This window comes from Coffea eugenioides, chromosome 5 (genome assembly GCF_003713205.1).
Source record: "Coffea eugenioides isolate CCC68of chromosome 5, Ceug_1.0, whole genome shotgun sequence".
NCBI lineage: Eukaryota > Viridiplantae > Streptophyta > Magnoliopsida > Gentianales > Rubiaceae > Coffea > Coffea eugenioides.
Genome location: NC_040039.1, coordinates 51780728 through 51801066, shown reverse-complemented (window position 1 = coordinate 51801066; position 20339 = coordinate 51780728). Strand labels below are relative to the sequence as shown.

General features: G+C 38.3%; 2 protein-coding genes and 1 long non-coding RNA gene across 3 annotated transcripts; 2 read left to right on the top strand and 1 right to left on the bottom strand.

Annotated features, from left to right (window-relative positions):
- Positions 1–611: 611 nt before the first annotated feature.
- Positions 612–2239, bottom strand: LOC113771549. Its single transcript, XR_003468450.1, has 2 exons — positions 2075–2239; positions 612–1041 (listed from the first exon to the last, which is right to left on the bottom strand). It is a non-coding gene; the product is annotated as an uncharacterized LOC113771549 (long non-coding RNA).
- Positions 2240–8473: 6234 nt separating this feature from the next.
- Positions 8474–11006, top strand: LOC113772160 (uncharacterized serine-rich protein C215.13-like). The gene has a single exon (XM_027316728.1). The coding sequence runs from the start codon at positions 8842–8844 to the stop codon at positions 10141–10143; it is 1302 nt and encodes a 433-aa protein (XP_027172529.1). The 5' UTR covers positions 8474–8841; the 3' UTR covers positions 10144–11006.
- A 6268-nt stretch (positions 11007–17274) lies between these two features.
- LOC113770553 (serine/threonine protein phosphatase 2A 55 kDa regulatory subunit B beta isoform) lies at positions 17275–20231 on the top strand. Its single transcript, XM_027315049.1, has 8 exons — positions 17275–17357; positions 18243–18366; positions 18578–18701; positions 19232–19300; positions 19396–19487; positions 19582–19659; positions 19760–19830; positions 19941–20231. Exons 1-8 carry the CDS (start codon positions 17342–17344, stop codon positions 20075–20077), a joined length of 711 nt encoding a protein of 236 aa, XP_027170850.1. The 5' UTR covers positions 17275–17341; the 3' UTR covers positions 20078–20231.
- The last annotated feature ends 108 nt before the right edge of the window (positions 20232–20339 follow it).

The following is a 20339-nucleotide window of genomic DNA, read 5'->3' as shown; positions in this document are numbered from 1 at the left end:
AACAACACAGAAATATCTACAGCCCCTTTAACGATCGATCTCCCATAATTCTCACAATTTCCTTTGTATCTTTTTGTTTATTCTTTTACTCTGAACTAATGTTCCATAGTGAAACTGGATCTGTTTTACCTTAAAACATCAAATACTTCTTTGGTTGATAGATTATTCACTTCATTGCATTCCGAGATCATCCACAGAAAGCAAGTTGTCAGGTTTATACAAGAGAGTATTATCTATTAAGAACTTGATGCCCTCATCCAATCTGTCAGTTTACCACTGCATTGTGTGTTAGACGAAACACGAATGCAACCTGCAGCTCCTTCCAGCTGTACGTGGGCCAATACTTAGACTGGGGTAAGCATCAAACAGTTCCTGATTATGCCCGCCCAGCCAGTTTTTTCCCACATACACGCACCAAGAAAGAAGGCATCTTTACCCCGTCGCACAAAAAGGCAATCGAGGTACTCTTTTCTGATAGAGATCTAATCAGATTGCCGCCCAACACGCACCTATGCTTGACAAGGTGCCAAGCGGGGCAAATTCACCAAGCAGGACACTGAATTGTTGATTAGAAAATGGAGATCAGCTGAGGGGCTGAAGGCGTCAAAATCTATCAGAATTGCACCACTTGAAACTTAGAAGTGCAAAGCCCTGGTTGCGCCTGGATGGTCAACCAATACATATTTTATAAACTAATACCTGCCATGTCAAAACACTAGTTCCAGTTTCATATTAGGGAAAAATAGGTTTTTAGACACAACATGCCGCTTACACTGGAATAGACACAAAAGTTACTAAAACAACTAAGTAAAGTAAATGTTTTAAAGAGTCTTGCAGAACAGTAGACATATAAGATGGTAGTTTCCCCAGCTAAACTTTCATCCACACATAAGAGCTGCTTGACATCAGGAGCCAAAAGCAGGTCATGAAAAAGATGCAGGTTCAAATATGAAGAAACCATGTGGCATCCAGCTTCTACTTGGATCTTTGTCTCATCTTTCGGCGCTTCCTCTTGAGCCTCCTCATGCGCTTCTTCTTCCACTGCAAATTGCCCAAAACAAACATCAGTAGAAGTATGGGTTAAGGAAGTATGGGTTGAGTTATCGGTACATGATATCTAACTACACATAAAGATGTTCATAAAGGTGAAGGAAAACTTGGGGTGTAAGCCGTCTGTCACTTTTCTATTTACCAAAATAATCGTGTATTTGGTAGGTACGATAACATAGGTTAGGGAAATTTAGAACAGCAGCATGTTAGCATCTAGAAGAATGTCAAATTTTCGACAACCACCATCTAATCCTGTTTGGTAAACAGAGTTGGCATGGATCAAACACTTGCATTAAATAATGCACGACATCAACAATTGTTAATCAAAAACAGCATTAGGATAAAACAAAACAGCTTCAATTACAAGGGGATACACTATGCAACGCATTCCCCAGTTCTCAACAGCTGCTGGACAGCAGCACATTTAGAAATGATAATTCCACAACCAGAAATAAAAAAGTAACATCCTTGAAATGCGAAGCAAAATAAATAAAAGCATAGCAAAACAGAACACAAAATATCATGATTCCGCCCAATGATTTCCTAGCGCCATAGTAGAGGACTTCTTTCTTTTGTCTATCCCCTCTTTTATATATGTCAATCTCAGGGAGTACAATCCATTCCTTTTTATATCCACCTAGAAAATGCACCAAATTCGTAGTAATATGACAACGCAACATAAGGGAAAAAAACCCGGAAATCCTAAACCCAAAACGGCAAAGCTCATCAAAAAACAGAGAAAACCAAATACATACATACTACCACATTGGAGCATCCTTTTTGTGTGCAAGCATTTCTCGACAAATGGAACTATTTATCATTAGATTCGAACTATCATCTTAAACGAAGGCTATATTTACATGGAATACAATACATCAATAACAAGTCATGCAATATGATAGATACATCGACAATTGATCATGCTCTACTGATAAATCAAATAAACCTTCTAGTGAATGATCAAGGAATTTTTTTTAAAAAAATGCTAAATTAAAAACGAAAAAGAAATGAAAGGAGGCTAAACCTTTGCTCTCATGTTGTTGCCTCAGAAAATGTTGCGGCCTCCGCCCAATTCTCCAGATCAGTCAAAATTACCGACCCTAATAGGATATGAGGATCGAGCCAGTTGATTTCAGAACCGTGAAAAAGGGTTGGGAACGGCGGCCCTCTTTTTAAGCACGGACTACGAGTACTTACTTATATGTGCTGCTTGAAACCCTAATTCTTCTCTGTTCTCCCCGTCAATTTGGATGCTCCCTGAGAGATGGGCTGGCCGCAAGGTCCACTCTCCCAAAGGGCTCATTGTGAACGATAAACCTTTTTTGTTTCTCGAAAATGAGGCCCAATCCAAACTCGGGTTGTAAAAGACAGGCTGCCTTAGAAAACTAAGAACCCGTTTTTTTTTCTGACATTTTCTTACAGAAGTAAGAATTTACGCAAATAAACCTAATCCCCACAAGAACTTCAAAAGTCGGCAAACTAAGAACCCGTTTGAATTATTATTTTTTAAAATTTAGTAAAATAAAAAAAATGTAATATAATGATTTAATTTGACGTATTTGAAATAAAAAAGTAATTGAAAAATGTGTTTACTAATTTTTTTTTCGATACTTGTCAGCCTGCTTTAAATGTTTGCTTGAGAGTAGGCCTAAAAGTTGGGAGTTTTATCACCAAGTCGCACAAAACTACTAATTGACCACTAGAAATTAACCCAAGTTTTTAATGAATGACGCGTGGGTGCCCATCTGCTCACCCTCACCCATATGGCCATATGCACTTGAGATCCCAATTGTCTTGTATTCTTGTATCAATCATCCAAGCTTAATTGGAGAGTTGCATATGTGTTACTATTACACAAAAACTTCCACAACAACAACACATTGAACTCCGATCCTCCAAGGTTAATTTACCATCTCACACAAGCTAGCTAGCCGGCTGAGCAATTATTAACAATGGCGAGGATGTTGGTTTATGAGCATTTTCATGCTAGCTGTTTTGTTCACCCTCCTCACCGGCCAGTGCATGGCAGCTCGTAAACTGTTGCATGCCATCAATCCCAGGCCTACCCATCACTCTACCATCAATTCCTCCCTCCCATTCCACCTTTCCCAGCCATCCCCGCCCTACCTTCCATATTTCCAACAATTCCCGCTCTCCTTTATCTTTCACTCCCACCACTACCCTTTTAAATCCCTGTTCCTATCCCAAAAATCCCTTCCATTCCTAGCATCCCATTCCCTTTTCCATCTCCTCCAAAGTAATTAAAGAGATATATAAAATTCAAGTACTTGAAGTACTAGTTCAAGTACTAGTATCTGTCACCTACTGTTGATGATTCGCAGCTTAATTTCGATCGTTGGCTTCTAGCATAAGTTATTCCATGCATTAACCAGTTTGGATCACCTACAAATCTTGTGATTAAATTGGATTGGGTGAATAAATTTTAAAACTCAAATTAGCCAAGTGGTGGTGCTGGTGGTTGTTGTAACCATTGGGATTAAACTTATGGTCATGGAAGGGTTCTTAAAATCTTTTTTGCTATCGGGTTTAAGATTCGGATCCTTTATCTGACAATCCACTTCTCATCCATGTCTAGTTAGCAAGGATTTTTTTTCGCCTCCAACCCTCGTAAATTGTTAGATGGATGTACAATCTCTAAACAGAAAATGTTGGTTCTCTCTGGTTGGTTATTTATTGCATGTGCGATGCATATGTTTCTTAAATGTACAAAATAAAAACCCAAACAAAAGAAAAGATAAAATGTATGATTTCAAATCCTCCAAAATAAACAGCATTAACTACTACATATATTGGTACAGCATAACCATACCATACTTATCGCAACATTAAACCTTACATTGATGATGTGAAAATTTCATTTACGAAAGGGAATTTTAGCATCTATAAAAAAGAGAAATCTAATTTTAAATATATTTATATGACATGCATCTAAACTTATTTGTATTAAATAAACTGCTATAATGAATGTAAGCTAACAAGGAAAACTCGTGCAATAGTAGCACCTGCAAATCCTACAAAGATCCACAAATATAATGCATAATAACTAGTTTCATAAGGACTAAATGCCTATAAATGGGTTTTATTAAGTGTATGGATTTAGAGAGAGATGCTTTAATCTTTATATATATATTTTTTTGTCAATTAACACTCGTCTACCTTACACTTACTCCTACTCCTACTCTAACCTATTCTAATGAGGGAGAGCCCAACTAGACCTACTGAACAACCGACGGAAACTGATCTACCATCGGACCAAACGGATGCACTCCGCATCCATATGAATTTAAATCATTTAAAGTGACAAGTCACATATAATGATAAGTGGTGAGAGACAAGATTTGAACCCTTAACCTCATACCCACCAAGCCTTAAAAGACTACGATAGTCACCAAGCCTTTAATCTTTTGATTGATGAATCATCTAGTGTCTACTTGTAGCACCTATGTAGCCATAACTTTTCTACTTTCAGCACCTATGTAGCCATAACTTTTCTTAAAAGGAAAAGAAAAAGGTATTTTGATAAAAAAAGAAACAAGAAAAGTAGAGAAATTACTAAGTAGAGTATAAAGAGGGCATTCTTTTTTCCTGCAGCAACGTTTTAAAAGTGCTTCATCCGAAGCGCAAAAGACAAAGGCATTGTCTGTTTTGAAGAAATGGGAAGGAAAGGGGAAGGAAAGGATTGGGAGGGATAAAGTTTAGTAATTTTTTTTAATCAACCTATTTTTTCATTTAAAAGTGGACGAAAATTAAGGAAAAAAATACCAACTTAATGAAAATTTTAAAATTTTCTAAAACCTATCATGTCCTTGTAGATTATACTTTTAAATTATGAATAAAAACGCAACTAATGCGTGAAAATATTCTTTCTTTTCCTTCGTTAATCCAAACAAGATATATGGATTCGGATTTCCCTTATTTTTCACTATAGTCCCTTCCTTTCCTTTCCTTCCCTTCCTATTAGGGGTGGGTAAAAAAATCCGAAACCCGATCCGATCTGAAAACCCGATCTGATCCGCACAAAAAAATAGGATATCCGATCCGATTTCTATCAGCGGGTTAGATAGGGTCGGGTACCCTAAATATTCGGATACAGATACGGATCGTAAAAGTAAAAATCCGAGGGTATAATATATAAATATTTAAAATATAGGAGCAATTGTATAATATTTTAAATTATTATTAACCCTAACCTAAATGAATCCATCGGTCTTCACTCTTCAGAATTCAGCGGACACTCCCTCATGCCTCAGTTCACTTTCTCCTTCTCCTTCTCCATCTCTTCAACCTTCAGCCGACAACTCCTTTCTCCATCTCTTCAATTTTGTCAAGTTGAACTCAAGCCTGCAAGCCTCAAGCAGATGATTTGCAAGCCTCAATTTCACCCTACTTTTTGTTTGTTTATGTGTCTCTTTGAAGATGGTAAGAGTATTAGTCTATTAGCAGCTGGATTTCTCTTGTTTGTACTTGGGTAAATAGTAAGTCTTGGATATTGTTGAACTTTACATGGAGAGTAGCTTTTGGGTTTTGTCTGTTGCATTCAACGTGATCACCTCAAGTGGTGCATATTCTTCAACTTCATTGAGTTGTCTTTGATTTACATGAATGTAAGATTTCAAGATGATCCATTTCAGTTCCTGAGATTTTGTTAGTTGCTGGTGTTTTTGGTTAGTCATAGTTAATGAAGTAGCTATATGAAATAATTTTTTCGATATCCTCTCCAGATTTTTGTGCTTTTATCAGTTTTGCAGAACTTTAAAGATAGAGATTCTTGTTGTCTACAATTTTAGAGGTTTTCCCAACTGATATCGAGATGCTGTTTTCCGTTGCAGGTCCCTTCTCCAAAATCCGCTGAACCCACAAATTAAGATGTATAGGATGTATGTATTTATTTCCTTTTATAAAGTTCGGAACTTGAAACATTTTAAGCCTTTTGGTTGTATGAATCTTTAAAGTGTTAGTCATAAACTATATAAAAACAAAGCGAGATAGCAGAGTAAGCATAAGCAGAGAGAGAGAGGGGAGAAAAAAAATTAAGAAACAAGGGAAGAGAGGTGGTGGATTGGAGTGAGATTAGTGCTAGTGGGCGTGTTCTCTGGTTTTGAGAATAATTTAGTGTTGGGAATCTGTTGGTTATGTCTCCTGAGCTGACTGGGTGCGCCCGGGGTCTGTGGGCTTTGCCGCCGACCAAGGAAACGACTTATTAATTTTTTCAGGGGAGGAAGGCGAAAGTTCAAGAGACTAACTTAAAATGCAAAATTTGCATTCTTTAAATAGGGGCGGGTACCCTATGACCCGCCCCTATTTTTCGGGTACTCCGAGGACAATCGGAGCGGATTAGGGTAAAAAAAAAATAGTGACCCGACATCTTAGGGTCGAGTCAGCCATTTGCCGTTCGGGACGGGTACTCGACCTGTGCCCACCCTTACTTCCTACTAGAGCCCTTTTATTTTCCTTCCTTCCCTTCCTTCAATCCACATGAGCGCCAGAAGAATACAAAAATCTACAGAAGCGGGCGGATCGTATCAAAATAAGTAATAAATTGAAAAAAAAAAAGTCAGTAAATAATACCCCAGCCCATGTGAATGTTCTGTTTCAGGCCCCCAAAGTTTCAGTGGCACAGACTTTTTTGACACGGTAAAATCCAGTGTTGCTGCCAGACGCAGCCCATCAATGTTGGGTGGGCTTCAAACCACCGGTCTCCTTTTTAAGCTTTTGGTGGACCTCAGACAAGTTAACAGCAAGTGCTGCAACATCAATGTTAAAATGATGGCCTCTCTCAAAGTCACGAGATTGTTCTAAACTGTGCTGTAGTACCATTAAAAAAAACAAAAGTTTTTAAATAATAATAAAGAAAGGGAGCTATAGCTATAAATGTTACTCCGCATGAGGGGATGTGACGTGGAACAAGTTTGTTTCTTTCTACTTCAATTCACATCCATCCCATTGAGAGCTTGTACATCAATGATTCAAGGAATTTATTAGTACAAATATCGAACAACTCTAATACCAAGCCGAGTTGAGCACAATTAAAGCTCGTGCTCGAACAACAGTTGCCCTAAACACATAGCTCCAATGTTATGAAGAATAGGAACCAAGCTTTAAACAGGGTAACATTTGGTTTTCGTGGATTTATGTACATGCATGTTAAATTGCAGCAGTCGAATGGCATGAACAAAAGTAACGATTGCATCATTTTGTTATAACTTTCCTAATGCATATTATGAAATGACTCGCAAAGGTTAAACTAATGCATTCTTACTCACTTTTTCAACAAATCAAAAGGTCTTTGTTTCAATTCACTCCTCTCTCCGTTCCATCTTATGAGGTAAAACTAAGAAATGAGAATCACAATTGCAATTTTATTTGTTATTGAGATCAATTTTTGTCTCCTCCCCTCACCCTTTTTCTTTCTTTGACGTACAACGTCGTAAGATGTAAAACAACTATACAAAATAATTCACACCCTTGCATAAGCACAAAGTAATAGTCTTCCACGTAACACCAAAACAAGATACATGTAAAGCTATTTTGTAATGTAAAGCTATTTTGTATGTCGTCACAATGTATCTTTACATGTGTGTGTACATGGCTATTGCATGGGTTGGTATAAAATCTTTATTTATACATTACATTAACATTGCATAGATTTAATGGGCTTAGATGCAAGACACGTATATGAAATTTGAATGCGAATTATTTATTTTGCAGATATAGCAATAGCTTGTGTAGTTGTATATACATGCCAGCCTATTAAACTTTTGCATCATATAATAAAATCAACTACTTTTGCATCATATCATGAGAAGAATGTTTATATTTAGATAGGGGTAATGTTTATTTAGATTTTGGATCACACAAGTATTTTGCCCCAAGCATATCCCATCTAGGTTTACCAGCTGAGGATGATGTGATGTATGTAAAGAGCTATCATGGGATCGTATCGCTAACCTCCAATTCCTTCAAATTATCATACAGGAGGGTAACATCGGGCTGGGTGTGTAAATCATGTGTCTACAACCGCTTGGGGTGAGATATTTCCGGGAACCATCTCTGGCTTGTCATCCTTTGTTCCACGCTCCATAACAGAACAATTAAAAAAAAAAAAAATTACTCACTATACAACTGTTATATACGATGGGATGTATGTATAAATATATATATATATATATGTGTGTGTGTGTGTGTTTTATTATATTGTACAAAAAGCCAAGAGCAGGGAACACTTTTGTTTGGAGCGTAGCGGAGAGCCATATGCCACGTAGATATCAGTTTGACCGGATTCACCCCATTCGAACGAGACTAGGGACCCGCTGTACCCTCTTCCTATTTATATTCATTCACTCGATAGTTATGTGACTCCTTCTCCAATAGACGGTAGACACTAGACACTAGACACTAGACAGACAACTACGCCATTAAGATTAAGGGGGCATTACACAGTGACAGTAGCACTCCAGCCTGCGTTGCCCCATTTCACTATTATCACTGCTGCTGCGAGGCGAGCTAGCCAGTAGCAGCACCACCACCCAAACCCATATCAACTCCAACCCTAGCTCTCTCCCCTCGTCTCCCTCCAGTCTCTCTCCCTCTCTCTACATTTAATATATTCCGCCTCTCTCTCTCTCTCTCTCTCCCTGTATCTTCTTCTCCTTTCCCATTCTCCATTTATATGTGATTTGCGCGATCCTGCTTACTGTTCTCATTTCTCGGATTTTTTTTTTGGAGTAAGATATAGAATAGTAGTTGTACTTTGTTGCATGATCGCCGGAGATGGCGTCAGCATGCGTCAATAAGATTGGAATGTCGCCTGAGAAGAAATTCCTGGACTGTCCTCCGGTCAAGTATCCATCCTATGGTTGGCTAAGTCCGAGAATCTCATTTAGCCGAGAGTTTCCGGACGACGATCCCTCCGCCGGAGGAGCCAAGCCTCTTCCGGCGGACAAGGCTGGAGCGAATAAGGATAACGCCCAAGTATTAGATCCAGAACCTCCCTCCAATGATTTCGCTGATTTCGAGTTCCGACTCGAAGATCCGGTAAATATGCTCCCCGCTGACGAGCTGTTCTCCGACGGCAAGCTCGTGCCTCTGCAACTCTCCTCGATCCGCCCGTCGGAGGCCGCAACTCCGGCCGTGAGGTCGCCGGACACGCCGCAGCTTCGTCGGAGAGGCGAGATCTCTGCTACTGATCCATGCTTGTTCTCTCCTAAAGCTCCCAGGTGTTCGAGTCGTTGGAAAGAGCTTCTAGGCTTGAAGAAACTCTACCACAGCAGCACCGCGAATAGTAATGCTAATAATAGCAGACAGCAAGAGCATCACAAAGCGACGCCGTCAACTAGCAATGCTAACACTCACCGGTCTTTGAAACATTTTCTTCACCGAAGCTCCAAGTCATCGTTGTCGTCTTCTTTGGATTCATCCTCCTCCTTAAGCCTCCCATTGCTACGAGAAACTGATAGCGAGTCCGTTTCTCTATCCTCGTCGCGCTTGTCGCTCTCCTCCTCGTCTTCGGGTCACGAACACGATGATCTTCCCAGGCTTTCTCTAGACTCGGAAAAGCCTACGTCGTTCCGTTCATCAGCGCAAACTCAGAATGCTAATGGTAACGCTAACCCTCCTAGAGTACGAGTTGTTAAATCGAGAGCATTATCGGCTGAAAACGCGGTAGCAATGCGGGTCGGGCGAAGCCCCTTGCGGAGACCGCCTGAATCTACAATTCGTGGAGTTTCAGTTGATAGTCCCAGAATGAACTCCTCGGGAAAGATTGTGTTTCACAGCTTGGAGAGAAGCTCCAGCAGTCCAAGCAGTTTCAATGGTGGACATAGGTATAAGCATAGGGGAATGGAGAGGTCTTATTCTGCGAATGTCCGTGTTACTCCGGTTCTTAATGTTCCAGTGTGTTCGCTTAGGGGCTCCTCAAAATCTGGTGGTGTCTTCGGGTTCCCTTTGTTTTCTTCTTCCCAGCCGAAGAAAGAAGGAGGTGGTGGTGGTGGTTCCACGAATGGTGGAAATGGAACAGGGAATCGAGGACAGCTGAGTAATGCTAGTATTAAGAGCCGCCCGGATCGAACTTGAGGGATTTGGTTTGATCTTGTTGGGGTAAAATTTTTTTAAACCTTCTTTTTGTTGTTGCCTTTTTTGTTCTGAGTAATACTAGTTGCCTTTTTTAGCTTTTTAGCTTTCTGAGTTCGAGGGAGGATCCGCAATGACTTTTTTTGTAATGTTGTTGGGCCGATGATACCGCCACCATTTGCTTAGTGGGTTTCATCTGCGATTATAGACAGCTTGTAAGTTGTAAGACCAGACCAGATCACATGTACATATGGGGCGTGAGGAGGAGGGTGACGACGAGGGACCTGATTTGATTTGATTCTTTTCTTTTTTTTTTCTAGTCATGCTAACTCTCAAGCTGATGAACCAATCAAATATTGGGTTTTCTCGAATATTATAATGAGTCGTTAGCTTCTTCGTAGTATATTGTACTGAAACTGAAAGCCATGCGGAATCTCTCTGTTTCTTTTTACTTTTTCAAAAGGACCCCTTTTCCCCTTCTCAGTTTTCATTTCACTCGTGATGTGGGATTCGTTCACTACTTGGTTCTTTTGTGCTGCTGCTGCTGGTGGATGCGGTGAGGTGTTCAGCACGCGCTTCCCGAGCTGTTTGACTTGACTGACCATATGTTTAATCTCAAAAATTTTATTCTTGTTTCTCGTGTAACCCTGATGTGCGTTGCAGCATATGGCTAGGCTAGCCGGTTAATTTTCTCGAAGCAGCATTATGCTGGTGGTGCGTGCCGCTACTATCAATACTTATGGATGCAGATACATTATTCATATTCAAATAGCTTGCTAATTCAGAGGCTGCCAGCTTTGTTCATCATCTCTTTCCACGTCGTCGGTCTGATCCCCACTCCCTTATTTATTTTTATTATTAGCATTCTGAGAAACACACTACTTTAAATGCCCTGTAAATCGATTGAATGTGAATACCGGCCTTCTATATCTTTTCATGTTAAGACAATTACTGTGCCAGGCACCAATGATCTAATGATTTAACACTACTACTACTGTCAGCTTAGTAATACGTACTACTGTGAAGTTCATTTATGCTAAAGAAATTTAGATTGTGTTTGGATTGCATTTTTTGTTATTTTTCATGGAAAAATTACTGTAGTGATTTGATATATGTGAAGGAAAAAGGTGATAAGGAAATATGATCACGGAAAACGACAATATTTTCTGCTGCCTTTTTCTCATTTGACTGCTTTTTATCACATGTTAAAGCCAAAACGTCTGAATTAAATGAATGGGCCTCTTTTGCTGAATCACTAATATATCACCTAAGACTCGCAAACCAGTCGGGAAGATATTACTTTACCGGTCTGGCGGATTTAATATGCAGATTCTCAATAAATATCGATCTATCATTTTCTCGATGATGCGTTTGGGCATTTATTTACTGGATTACTGGTTGGAGGAAGACGGATATTTATTGGAGCTTTTATTTTTATCTTTTTGGTTGGCATCTACCAAATGCTTTTCTTTGCGTATCATCTGCACTGCAAATTTTGTTGACATGGCTAAATTCCGATTATAATCGTTTCTTTCTTTAATACCGTAGGGTAGACATCTGAAAAGTGAAGGGTTTAACCCCAAAAAATATAAAAATAAAAAAAGGGAGTCTATTTTTTAATGAGCTTTTTTTTTTTTTTTCAACAATAGATAATAAACACACCTTTTGACGTATTAGTATTTGTTTTCTTTAGACATTGTCCGGTGATGAAGTAACGCACCCACTTTAATTTTGCTACGAGGATGTATGTTCGACCAAACTAAAACTTGTTTCCTGAGATGTATCCTCAAAACTTCTTTTCAGCATTAAATCTGCTTAATTCCCTCTTTTTTTATTTTTATTTTTCTAGCAAGGGAGTGGAACGTAAGAAGTGGGAAAGGGGAGGGGAAATTTAAACTCAAGTACCTCTGGTTCTTGTAACTTCAACTTTAATAACTGGATCAAGACTTTCTTGGCTAATCTGCTTAATTCTGTGTTTACAAAAACTATACGACCCTGTTTGACAAGTGAATTTTTTGGGTGCTTGTCTAAAATTTTATTGTAATTTACTGTAAAAATTGTAAAAAAAAATTATTTTTGAAGTGCGTAAATTTATGGATATTTTGAAGTGTATAGTTTAAAAATTTTGAGGAGTTTTTTGATGCTACTGTAGTTAAAGTTATTAAAAAACTTGTAGCAGATAAACTTGGTCAAAAACTTACTTGCCAAACAGGCCCTATATATATATATATATATATAATGGGGCATATTGTCGTGAGTTTGGCTAGCTACCGGGGCTTGGGAGGATGGGACTGCTCACCGTTAAGCTGGTATGGCGGCCCAGACTTAAATGGACCTTTCTTGTATCTCTCTTTTGACGGTTTTAAATTTGATGGGGTCATATCCATACTTACGGTGGAGGAGGGTATAATAGCTTTGTCCATGTGTAATAGAAGGAAGGCAATGAGAGCAACATCTGAATCAAAGGGGGCGGAGTGGTGGTTGGGGACTCGTGACTGGGGACTGTAGAGTGTGGACATCAACTTGTTCAATTGTCGTTGTCTCCCAGCTCCTCCGCTGTGTGCGTGCATGCCAAAGATTTAGATGTGTGGTATGGCATCTCCCCTTCCCAAATAGATAAAACACTTGGCGGAGGAGAGAGCTGCCCAGTGGCCACTGCATTGGATATCTATCATCAGCAGCCCCCCCCCTTTTGATTTGATGTCTAACCGGTTATGTGCTATGCATTTCATTTTGTGTGTAGAATCTTTAGATTTAGAAAGGGCCCTTTTTTTTATTCCAAATAGTAGTACACGTTGAATCGTTTTGACATGTCTACTTCAGGTGGTTTTTTTTTTTTTAAAAAAAAAAAAAACTTCAGGTGGATTGGAAACATGTACGTACATCTTGAAACAGGAATATGTATCTAGACGAACACTTGATGATGAAAAGATAAATCTGTTTAGTAATGCTACTGATAATCATCATCAGATCCTAAATCAAATTTTCGCCTTCCTATTACTACTTACTATGCTGTCTTCGAGCGCTCCCGCACAATTGCCGTTACCGACGGATCCGACTAATACTCCATTTGTTTACCATTTGTCCGGAGTAATAAACGTATTTGTTCATCCATACCTCTCACAGTCCAGCAACCTGCTCATGATTTATTTGAATGATGAGTTTTTGGCCATTTCTTGGGGGCCGGACCTCTATTTGTTGTCCTTTTCTTATCCCATTTTGGGAACTGGCTTCGATTCTTCGACCACGGGGCGACGGGGCATCATCCTCTCTCGAGATGGTTTTATTTTTATTTTTATTTTTTAGTGCTGTGTCCGATATTTTGCTCCCTTCTTTCCTCTGCCCGCCGGTGGCCAATGTGGTCATTTCCCTTCTACTAGCATTTTCCTGATTAACTTTCAGGTGCTGCCGCTAAACATGTTCTTGAGTCTTTGAATTAGGAAATCATCATAGTCAGCACGATGATGACAGTGAGGTGGGATAGAATTTAAGGAGCGGACGAATCTATTGGAATTGCTATTTTTAGGATTTTTTATTTTTTATTTTTTAGAAAAAAAATGTACTGTAACGATTTGATATATGTGAGATAAAAAAGTGATTGAAAAGTGTGTTCACGAAGAAATTAAAAATTTTCAGCAAAAAATCACAATCCAAACAAGGTACAAAAAGATCCTTTGGAGATTATGCATGCCATTGCTATCCAATTGTGGAATAAAAGAATCATTTAATGGGGATGGAAGTGATCGATGGTGGAAGGAACAATATACTCCAACAAAGACAACCAAGTGATTGTGATCTTCTAATGGATGATATTGGCAGTTTAGGCTTTCAAAACAACAGCAGAGACCTAAAGGGGGAGAAAAAGTTGTGGAAATGATTGTGATCTAAGAGTAATACGAAGTTGTTTAATGCTGAGGTTTTGGAGACAGGCATGCAAAAATGTTGCTGGTGAAATGTGGAGGAATGGGATAGGATGCATGTTGAGTTGAAATTTCTTAAAAGCAGTAATTATTTGGAGAAAACAATAATTATACTAATAGCATACAGTCCGGCGATCGTCTCAATTATGAAGCACAAATCCGGTACAGGGAAAGCAAAAGAAGCATCATCAACTGTGGAATATTTCTCTGTCTGATTTGTTTGGGTATGTCTCTTCTGGGTCCTCTCCCTTCCCTTGTGAGTTTGCCCATCTCCAACGCGGTTACTTGCTCCTGCAACGCTGATATTAAAGTATAGTAGTAGTAGTGATTTGTAGCAAGAGTAGTAGTTGTTGCTGTAAATTAATCATACTTAAAAAGTAGTGGAGTATTTAAGTATGTGTTGTAGGCGTGGGGCACAGGGATGTTGTCTTTATTTAACAAGAATAATCCAGCACCCAGTCAGCCTTATATTTACAGCATTCTCCTCTCCTTTCTATTTTTATTCTGCTATGTACAGTGATTGTCTCCGGCTCTAGGGCTGTAACCCCCCTTTCTTTTTTTGTTTTTTTTTTTAAGGATTTTTCACTGTGCTCTGTTTGGATCCAGACTTTTTTGAAAAACAATTTTTTCATCTACAATGTTATGGTAATACATAAACAAAAACAATTTCAAAAATACCATATACATACAATATATAAAAAAACAACTCCAAATAGATAAAAAAAATACACAACTACCCATCACTTTCCACCACCACGGTCACCACCTTATCGCCACCACCCCCACACCCACGACCCTTTCACTCTCCGTTCATCTTTCCTCCCTCTCTCCTCCTCCTCCTTTTTTCCTCTTCCTCTCTCTCCTTCTCCTTCCTCCTTTTTTCTTTCCCTTTCCCCGCTCCCCAATTTCCTTCTCCTCAACTGACCGCAACCTTCCTAGTCACGATCAAATCTGATCGCCACAAAGACGGTCATGGTTAGAGTGGTGGCTAAAGTCACAGCCACCACCCGCGAGCAGGAGAGGGTTTTGGGGTTGGGGGGGAAGGAGGGGAGGGGGAAGAAGGGAGAGGAAAGAAGGAGGAGGAGGAGGAGGAAATAGAGGGGAAGAGGAAAGGAAGAGAAATGAGAGAGGGGGAGGAAAAAGGAGGGGATAGTGGTGGGACGTGTAAAATTTTAAAAAAAAATATCCCAAAAAAATTGTAAATTATAAAAATATTCAAAAATATATTTTAAAAATACCTCTAAAAACAATTTAAAAATATCTACAGTAAAAATTTTTCATATACACAGTTACAGTAAAATGTTTTAAAAAATAGCTAATCCAAACAGAGCTTTATAGTTTTTGAATACTGATTGATTTATTTAAGTAGTACCTGTACGTAAAACGTAAACTCGCTAATGCGGAGGAGGATCTCGGAATCAGTGGCTCCAGAGGGCCAAAAAAAAAAAGGAGAGAGAGAGAGAGAGAGAGAGTGCTCGTGAACTGTCGACTCTTTTGCTCAGATTCCCAACAACCACAGGCCACACTATTGCTCTTTTACCGTAAGGCTCCTCTTTTTTTCTTTTTTCTTTTTTTAACAAATAACAAAAAAATGGAGAAAAATTACTTGTTTTTCTATATAATTTTTTTTTTTTGTGTATAAGGATATTCATTGACTCACTCTTTTCCAATTCTCTATCATTATTGCTAACCTCAGGATACACAACCTCCATTTGCTATTGGCCTGACAGTTTCGAAACAAATGAAGGAGCCCTCAAATTTGCGAATAAATCTTAATTTGGTTGCAATAATGTGTCCGTGTGTACATGGAGGAGGAGGGAGACCAATAATAAGCTGTGTGTAGTCGGCAGTCCTATCAACTATTAAGTATTAAGTGAGTGAGCGAGCGAGCGATTGAATGAAGACAAATATATTCCAAAGCTACCTACAGCTACTAGATCAAATCTCTCTCAATGTCTCTTTTCTTTCTTGTTATGGTCGTGACTCTTGACTGGACAGACACAGCCAGCTATCTCCTCTCAGGTCTCTTCCTAACCAAAACCAACTTTTACTATTTTCAGACTGGAATTCCTCAGATGCGAACGAATTAGATCTCCATCGTATCTACAGCATATCCCAACTAGCAGCACATATGCCCTTTATTTACTACTATTATTTACTTGCATTCTTGCTACCAGATTAATCAATACCAATTTCTTTCTTTCTTGGCCACTTGTGCCTCTATGCGCCATTGGATTCTTTTGAGAATCGGATTTACAGCCTTTTAATTAATATAAAAAGGATTAATTTCATTTTGCATCCTTCAACTGTAACTTGATTCCCACTTTAATCTTTAAGGTCCAAATTAGGACACTTTACTCCCATGACTATATCTTGATTCTAACTTTAGTTCTTGAACTCTGAGTTTGGGCATTTTAATCCCTCAACTATACGCTGATTCTCACTAATTGGTTCCTAAACTCCCTTTTTTCTATAGTTTTATAATTTTTTGGTTATTGATCAATACGATTTTCTTTCTATACCCTTAGAACATGTTTCGTTAGTTTTGATGATTTCATTAACATTTGTTCGTAAGCGGGATTTTATAGTTCAGAAATTAAAGTGTCCTAATTATGATCTAAGGATCAAATTAATAATTGAGATATAGGCCCTATTTGGCAAAGCGAGTTTTTGCCAAATTTGTCTTCTATCCCTTTTTTTAACAACAGTAATTTCAAAAAACTTCTTCAAAATTTTAAATTACACACTTCAAAATACCCAAAATAAAAAAAAAATCCCTTGCTCCTTTCTTCTTCCACCTCAACCTACCACCAACTCCGTCGCTGGCCAAGATCAGCCAGCGCCCGGTTCCGGTGTCGACAACCACTTCCGGTGCCGGCCACCTCTTTTTTTTCTCCCTCTCTCTCTCTCCCCCTCTCTCGCCACCTCTCTCCCCTTTTTCCCTCCTTCGCCACCCTCTCTTTCCCCCTCTACCCGATCTAGTCGCGAGACCAAATTGTAGCCAATGGAAGGGGGAGGAAAGGGGGAAAGGGAGAGAAAAAAGTTTTTCATTTAAAATTTTTTTTCTACAACTTTTACAGTAAGTTACAATAAAATTTTAGACAAACATCCAAAAAACTCATTTGCCAAACAAGGCCATAGTCGAAGGATGTAAAATAAAATTAACCCTAATACACATAAATGCAAGGAATTTACAGGTATTAGTAAGCTTACGAATAAACCTTTGGAACTTGGAAATTAGTAACCAAAGTTTCAATATAGTTGATGTTAAGCCAGCAAATATGGAGGATCTAACTGGTAAGTTTTTGCATTTTGATTTGAGTACTAGTCTCATACAATAGGCCAGTTTTCCATGTTAATTATATATCTTTTTGCACCTTTGCTTTTTTTGAAGAAATAATTATTATAACTGATTAAGATGATGCTACTTACTTAAAAGGATCATTTTACATTTTCGTGCTATTCTTGTGCTGTCATTTGAGTGTTTTTTCAGCAGTGTTAGAAACTCTCACTTGAGATGCCATTTGTTTGAGAAGTCTCTACTTCAGTATATTTGCACAAACCATTATTCCTTGTATTATTTGATCAGCTTCAGGTCAGAAATGCAATTTTTTACATAATGGCTTGCACAATCTTCATTTATTTATTTACTTGTTTATGGAGATAAATTGAGGTTCTTTTGTAACTGAAAATGTTATGGGAAATATCAATTAGAGGACCCGTCACAGAATGATTCTTCTCTCTCCGAATCCATGATAATTCCTGTTGTAAAAGCAAGCATCAGTTATGTTTGGTTTTTAGTTTGTTCTCATTATTATGGTAAAATTTCAGTTACTAGAATCAAATACATCCTTTTGTATATATGTATAAAATATAGAGCAAATTCTTGTTTATTTCCATATTTGTTCATTGGAATGTGATGTTCAATTGCAGGTGTATGTACGGTAATCTTTTCCTGACAAAACTAAAATTTAAGTCTTAATGATGCTTCCTTTTTTTAAAGAAAATTGATCTTGTATGCTAAAATATGAAGCAAAGAGTAGATGATTTTGAAAATAAAAAATGTGTTTATTATCTTTGGATTTGATTACTCACTCGTATTCACTTTTGCATTCCTCATTTATGCATGTATTTTCTTGTCGACAACATTTTGGTGTAGGCATGATCTATGTTTTCTTGCAGAGGTCATAACTTCAGCAGAGTTTCACCCTACCCACTGTAACATGTTAGCATATAGTAGTTCAAAGGGATCAATTCGTCTGATTGATTTGCGGCAGTCAGCTTTGTGTGATTCACATTCTAAATTGTAAGTGCTAAAGATTGCATGTTTGTCTTCAGCTATTTCACATGAAAGTTAAAAATGTTTCAGAAAATATGAATTTAAAAGTTGGCTGGCAATTTGTGAATCAATTCTCTCTCATTAAGAAAAAAAAAAGCATTGTTTATTTAAATTTTTAGATATAATTGTGTTGATGCTGAATGCCCGGTGGACCTCAAGATATTCCTTTTGTACACAGGTTTGAGGAACAGGAGGCACCTGGTTCAAGATCATTTTTCACTGAGATAATAGCTTCAATTTCAGATATTAAATTTGCAAAGGATGGTAGATATATTCTTAGTCGTGATTACATGACCCTTAAGGTTTGGTTTTTGGGCTTTATCCCCTCCTTTTGGCTTTAAACAAGATTATACATATTACTGTACAGATGCATGCTTTTCATGTTAATGTCCTGATCCCACTCTATGTCCAATTTTGAGAACAGGATTATGGCTTCTACATATATGATTTTCTGTGTCCTTGGTACATAAATTTGTATTGTCAGATCCTTAGATTACTGGAGTGGAGACTGACGAAGTAGAACTTTTTGGGTCATTTGACGTTTAGATCTTGCTGAGTGCAGTTTTATCTTTTGGGAAATGCATGATGCTAGTATACACTTTTTGCTTGGCGTTTGCAAGCCTAATGTGCTGGTTTATACATAATTTGCTTAAGAAAACTTCTTTGCTTTCATATTTCCTTGCAATATATGAAATTCCAGGCTCTCTCTATCCGTTATCCCTAGGGAAACTAGAATGAATTTGGTTGTTTTACAGGCACAAGAAACACTAATGAAAAGTGTAGGGCTGTTTTAAATTTGGCTTCTGACTGATATTTTACATTTTTTGTTCAGCTATGGGACATTAATATGGATTCTGGTCCTGTTGCAACCTTCCAGGTTCATGAGTATCTAAGACCAAAGGTGATTTACCCGAGTTTGTCTAGCTTCTTTATCAGAAAATTTTGACACTATTGTTGCATTTCGGAACTGATTAATCTACAATCATCAATATCCAGCTGTGTGACTTATATGAAAATGATTCCATCTTTGATAAGTTTGAGTGTTGCCTGAGCGGTGACGGTCTGCGTGTAGCAACTGGTTCTTACAGGCATGTAGTGAACTCTCCTCCTTTTGTTAGTTCTTAGTAAATTAAGTAATTGCATGATTTATAAAATCTGATTGCCTATATGTATGTGTTCCAGCAATCTCTTCCGTGTTTTCGGTTGTGCGACGGGTAGTACTGAAGCAGCTACTCTTGAAGCAAGCAAAAACCCAATGAGGTAATTTTGCTGCAATTTATGAAAAGTTTTAACAGCTGATTAAAGTTGAATTTGTATTTGTGATGTCGACGACAAAATAAATTGGTATCAATTTGTTTAGGAGACAAGTCCAGACTCCTTCAAGGCCTTCAAGATCCCTGAGCAGCAGTATTACCCGTGTTGTGAGAAGAGGTAATTGCTTTTATTGAAAAGCATATCGTGTTAGTTACCGAATCATTTGGTGTATTTGGTGCTTGTGCACTTGGATATATTCATGAAAAAATCTGGGATATTAATTTCAGGAGCAGAAAGTCCAGGAGTTGATGCAAATGGGAACTCGTTTGATTTTACAACGAAGCTGCTCCACCTGGCATGGCATCCAGTGGAAAACTCAGTTGCTTGTGCAGCTGCCAACAGCTTGTACATGTATTATGCGTGAAAAGTTGGCAGCGAGGGGATTGTGTTGATCATTGCATAGTTGACATTTTTGGGTTGCTCTTCAAGAAGGCCTATTGGACTCGACTCTACCTCCAAATGCATCATAACCTTAGCACATGCTTCTAATGTTGGGGAACAGAACAGGAAATTGTAGGATCAAAGAATAGCGACTTGTCATTGTCTCTGGGAAACCAGCTACCTTTCTTTCATCTTCGTCTACCCATTTTCTGCTTCACCCTATACTTTAAATTGTTTCCCTTTCT

What these genes read in the sequence shown, in the direction of transcription:
- LOC113772160 (XM_027316728.1), top strand. Translation starts at nt 8,842, where the DNA reads ATGGCGTCAGCATGCGTCAATAAGATTGGAATGTCGCCTGAGAAGAAA.
- LOC113770553 (XM_027315049.1), top strand. An exon ending in TGTGATTCACATTCTAAATT is followed by an intron (nt 18,367 to 18,577) that starts GTAAGTGCTAAA and finishes TTTTGTACACAG; the next exon opens with GTTTGAGGAACAGGAGGCAC. An exon ending in TACCCGTGTTGTGAGAAGAG is followed by an intron (nt 19,831 to 19,940) that starts GTAATTGCTTTT and finishes TATTAATTTCAG; the next exon opens with GAGCAGAAAGTCCAGGAGTT.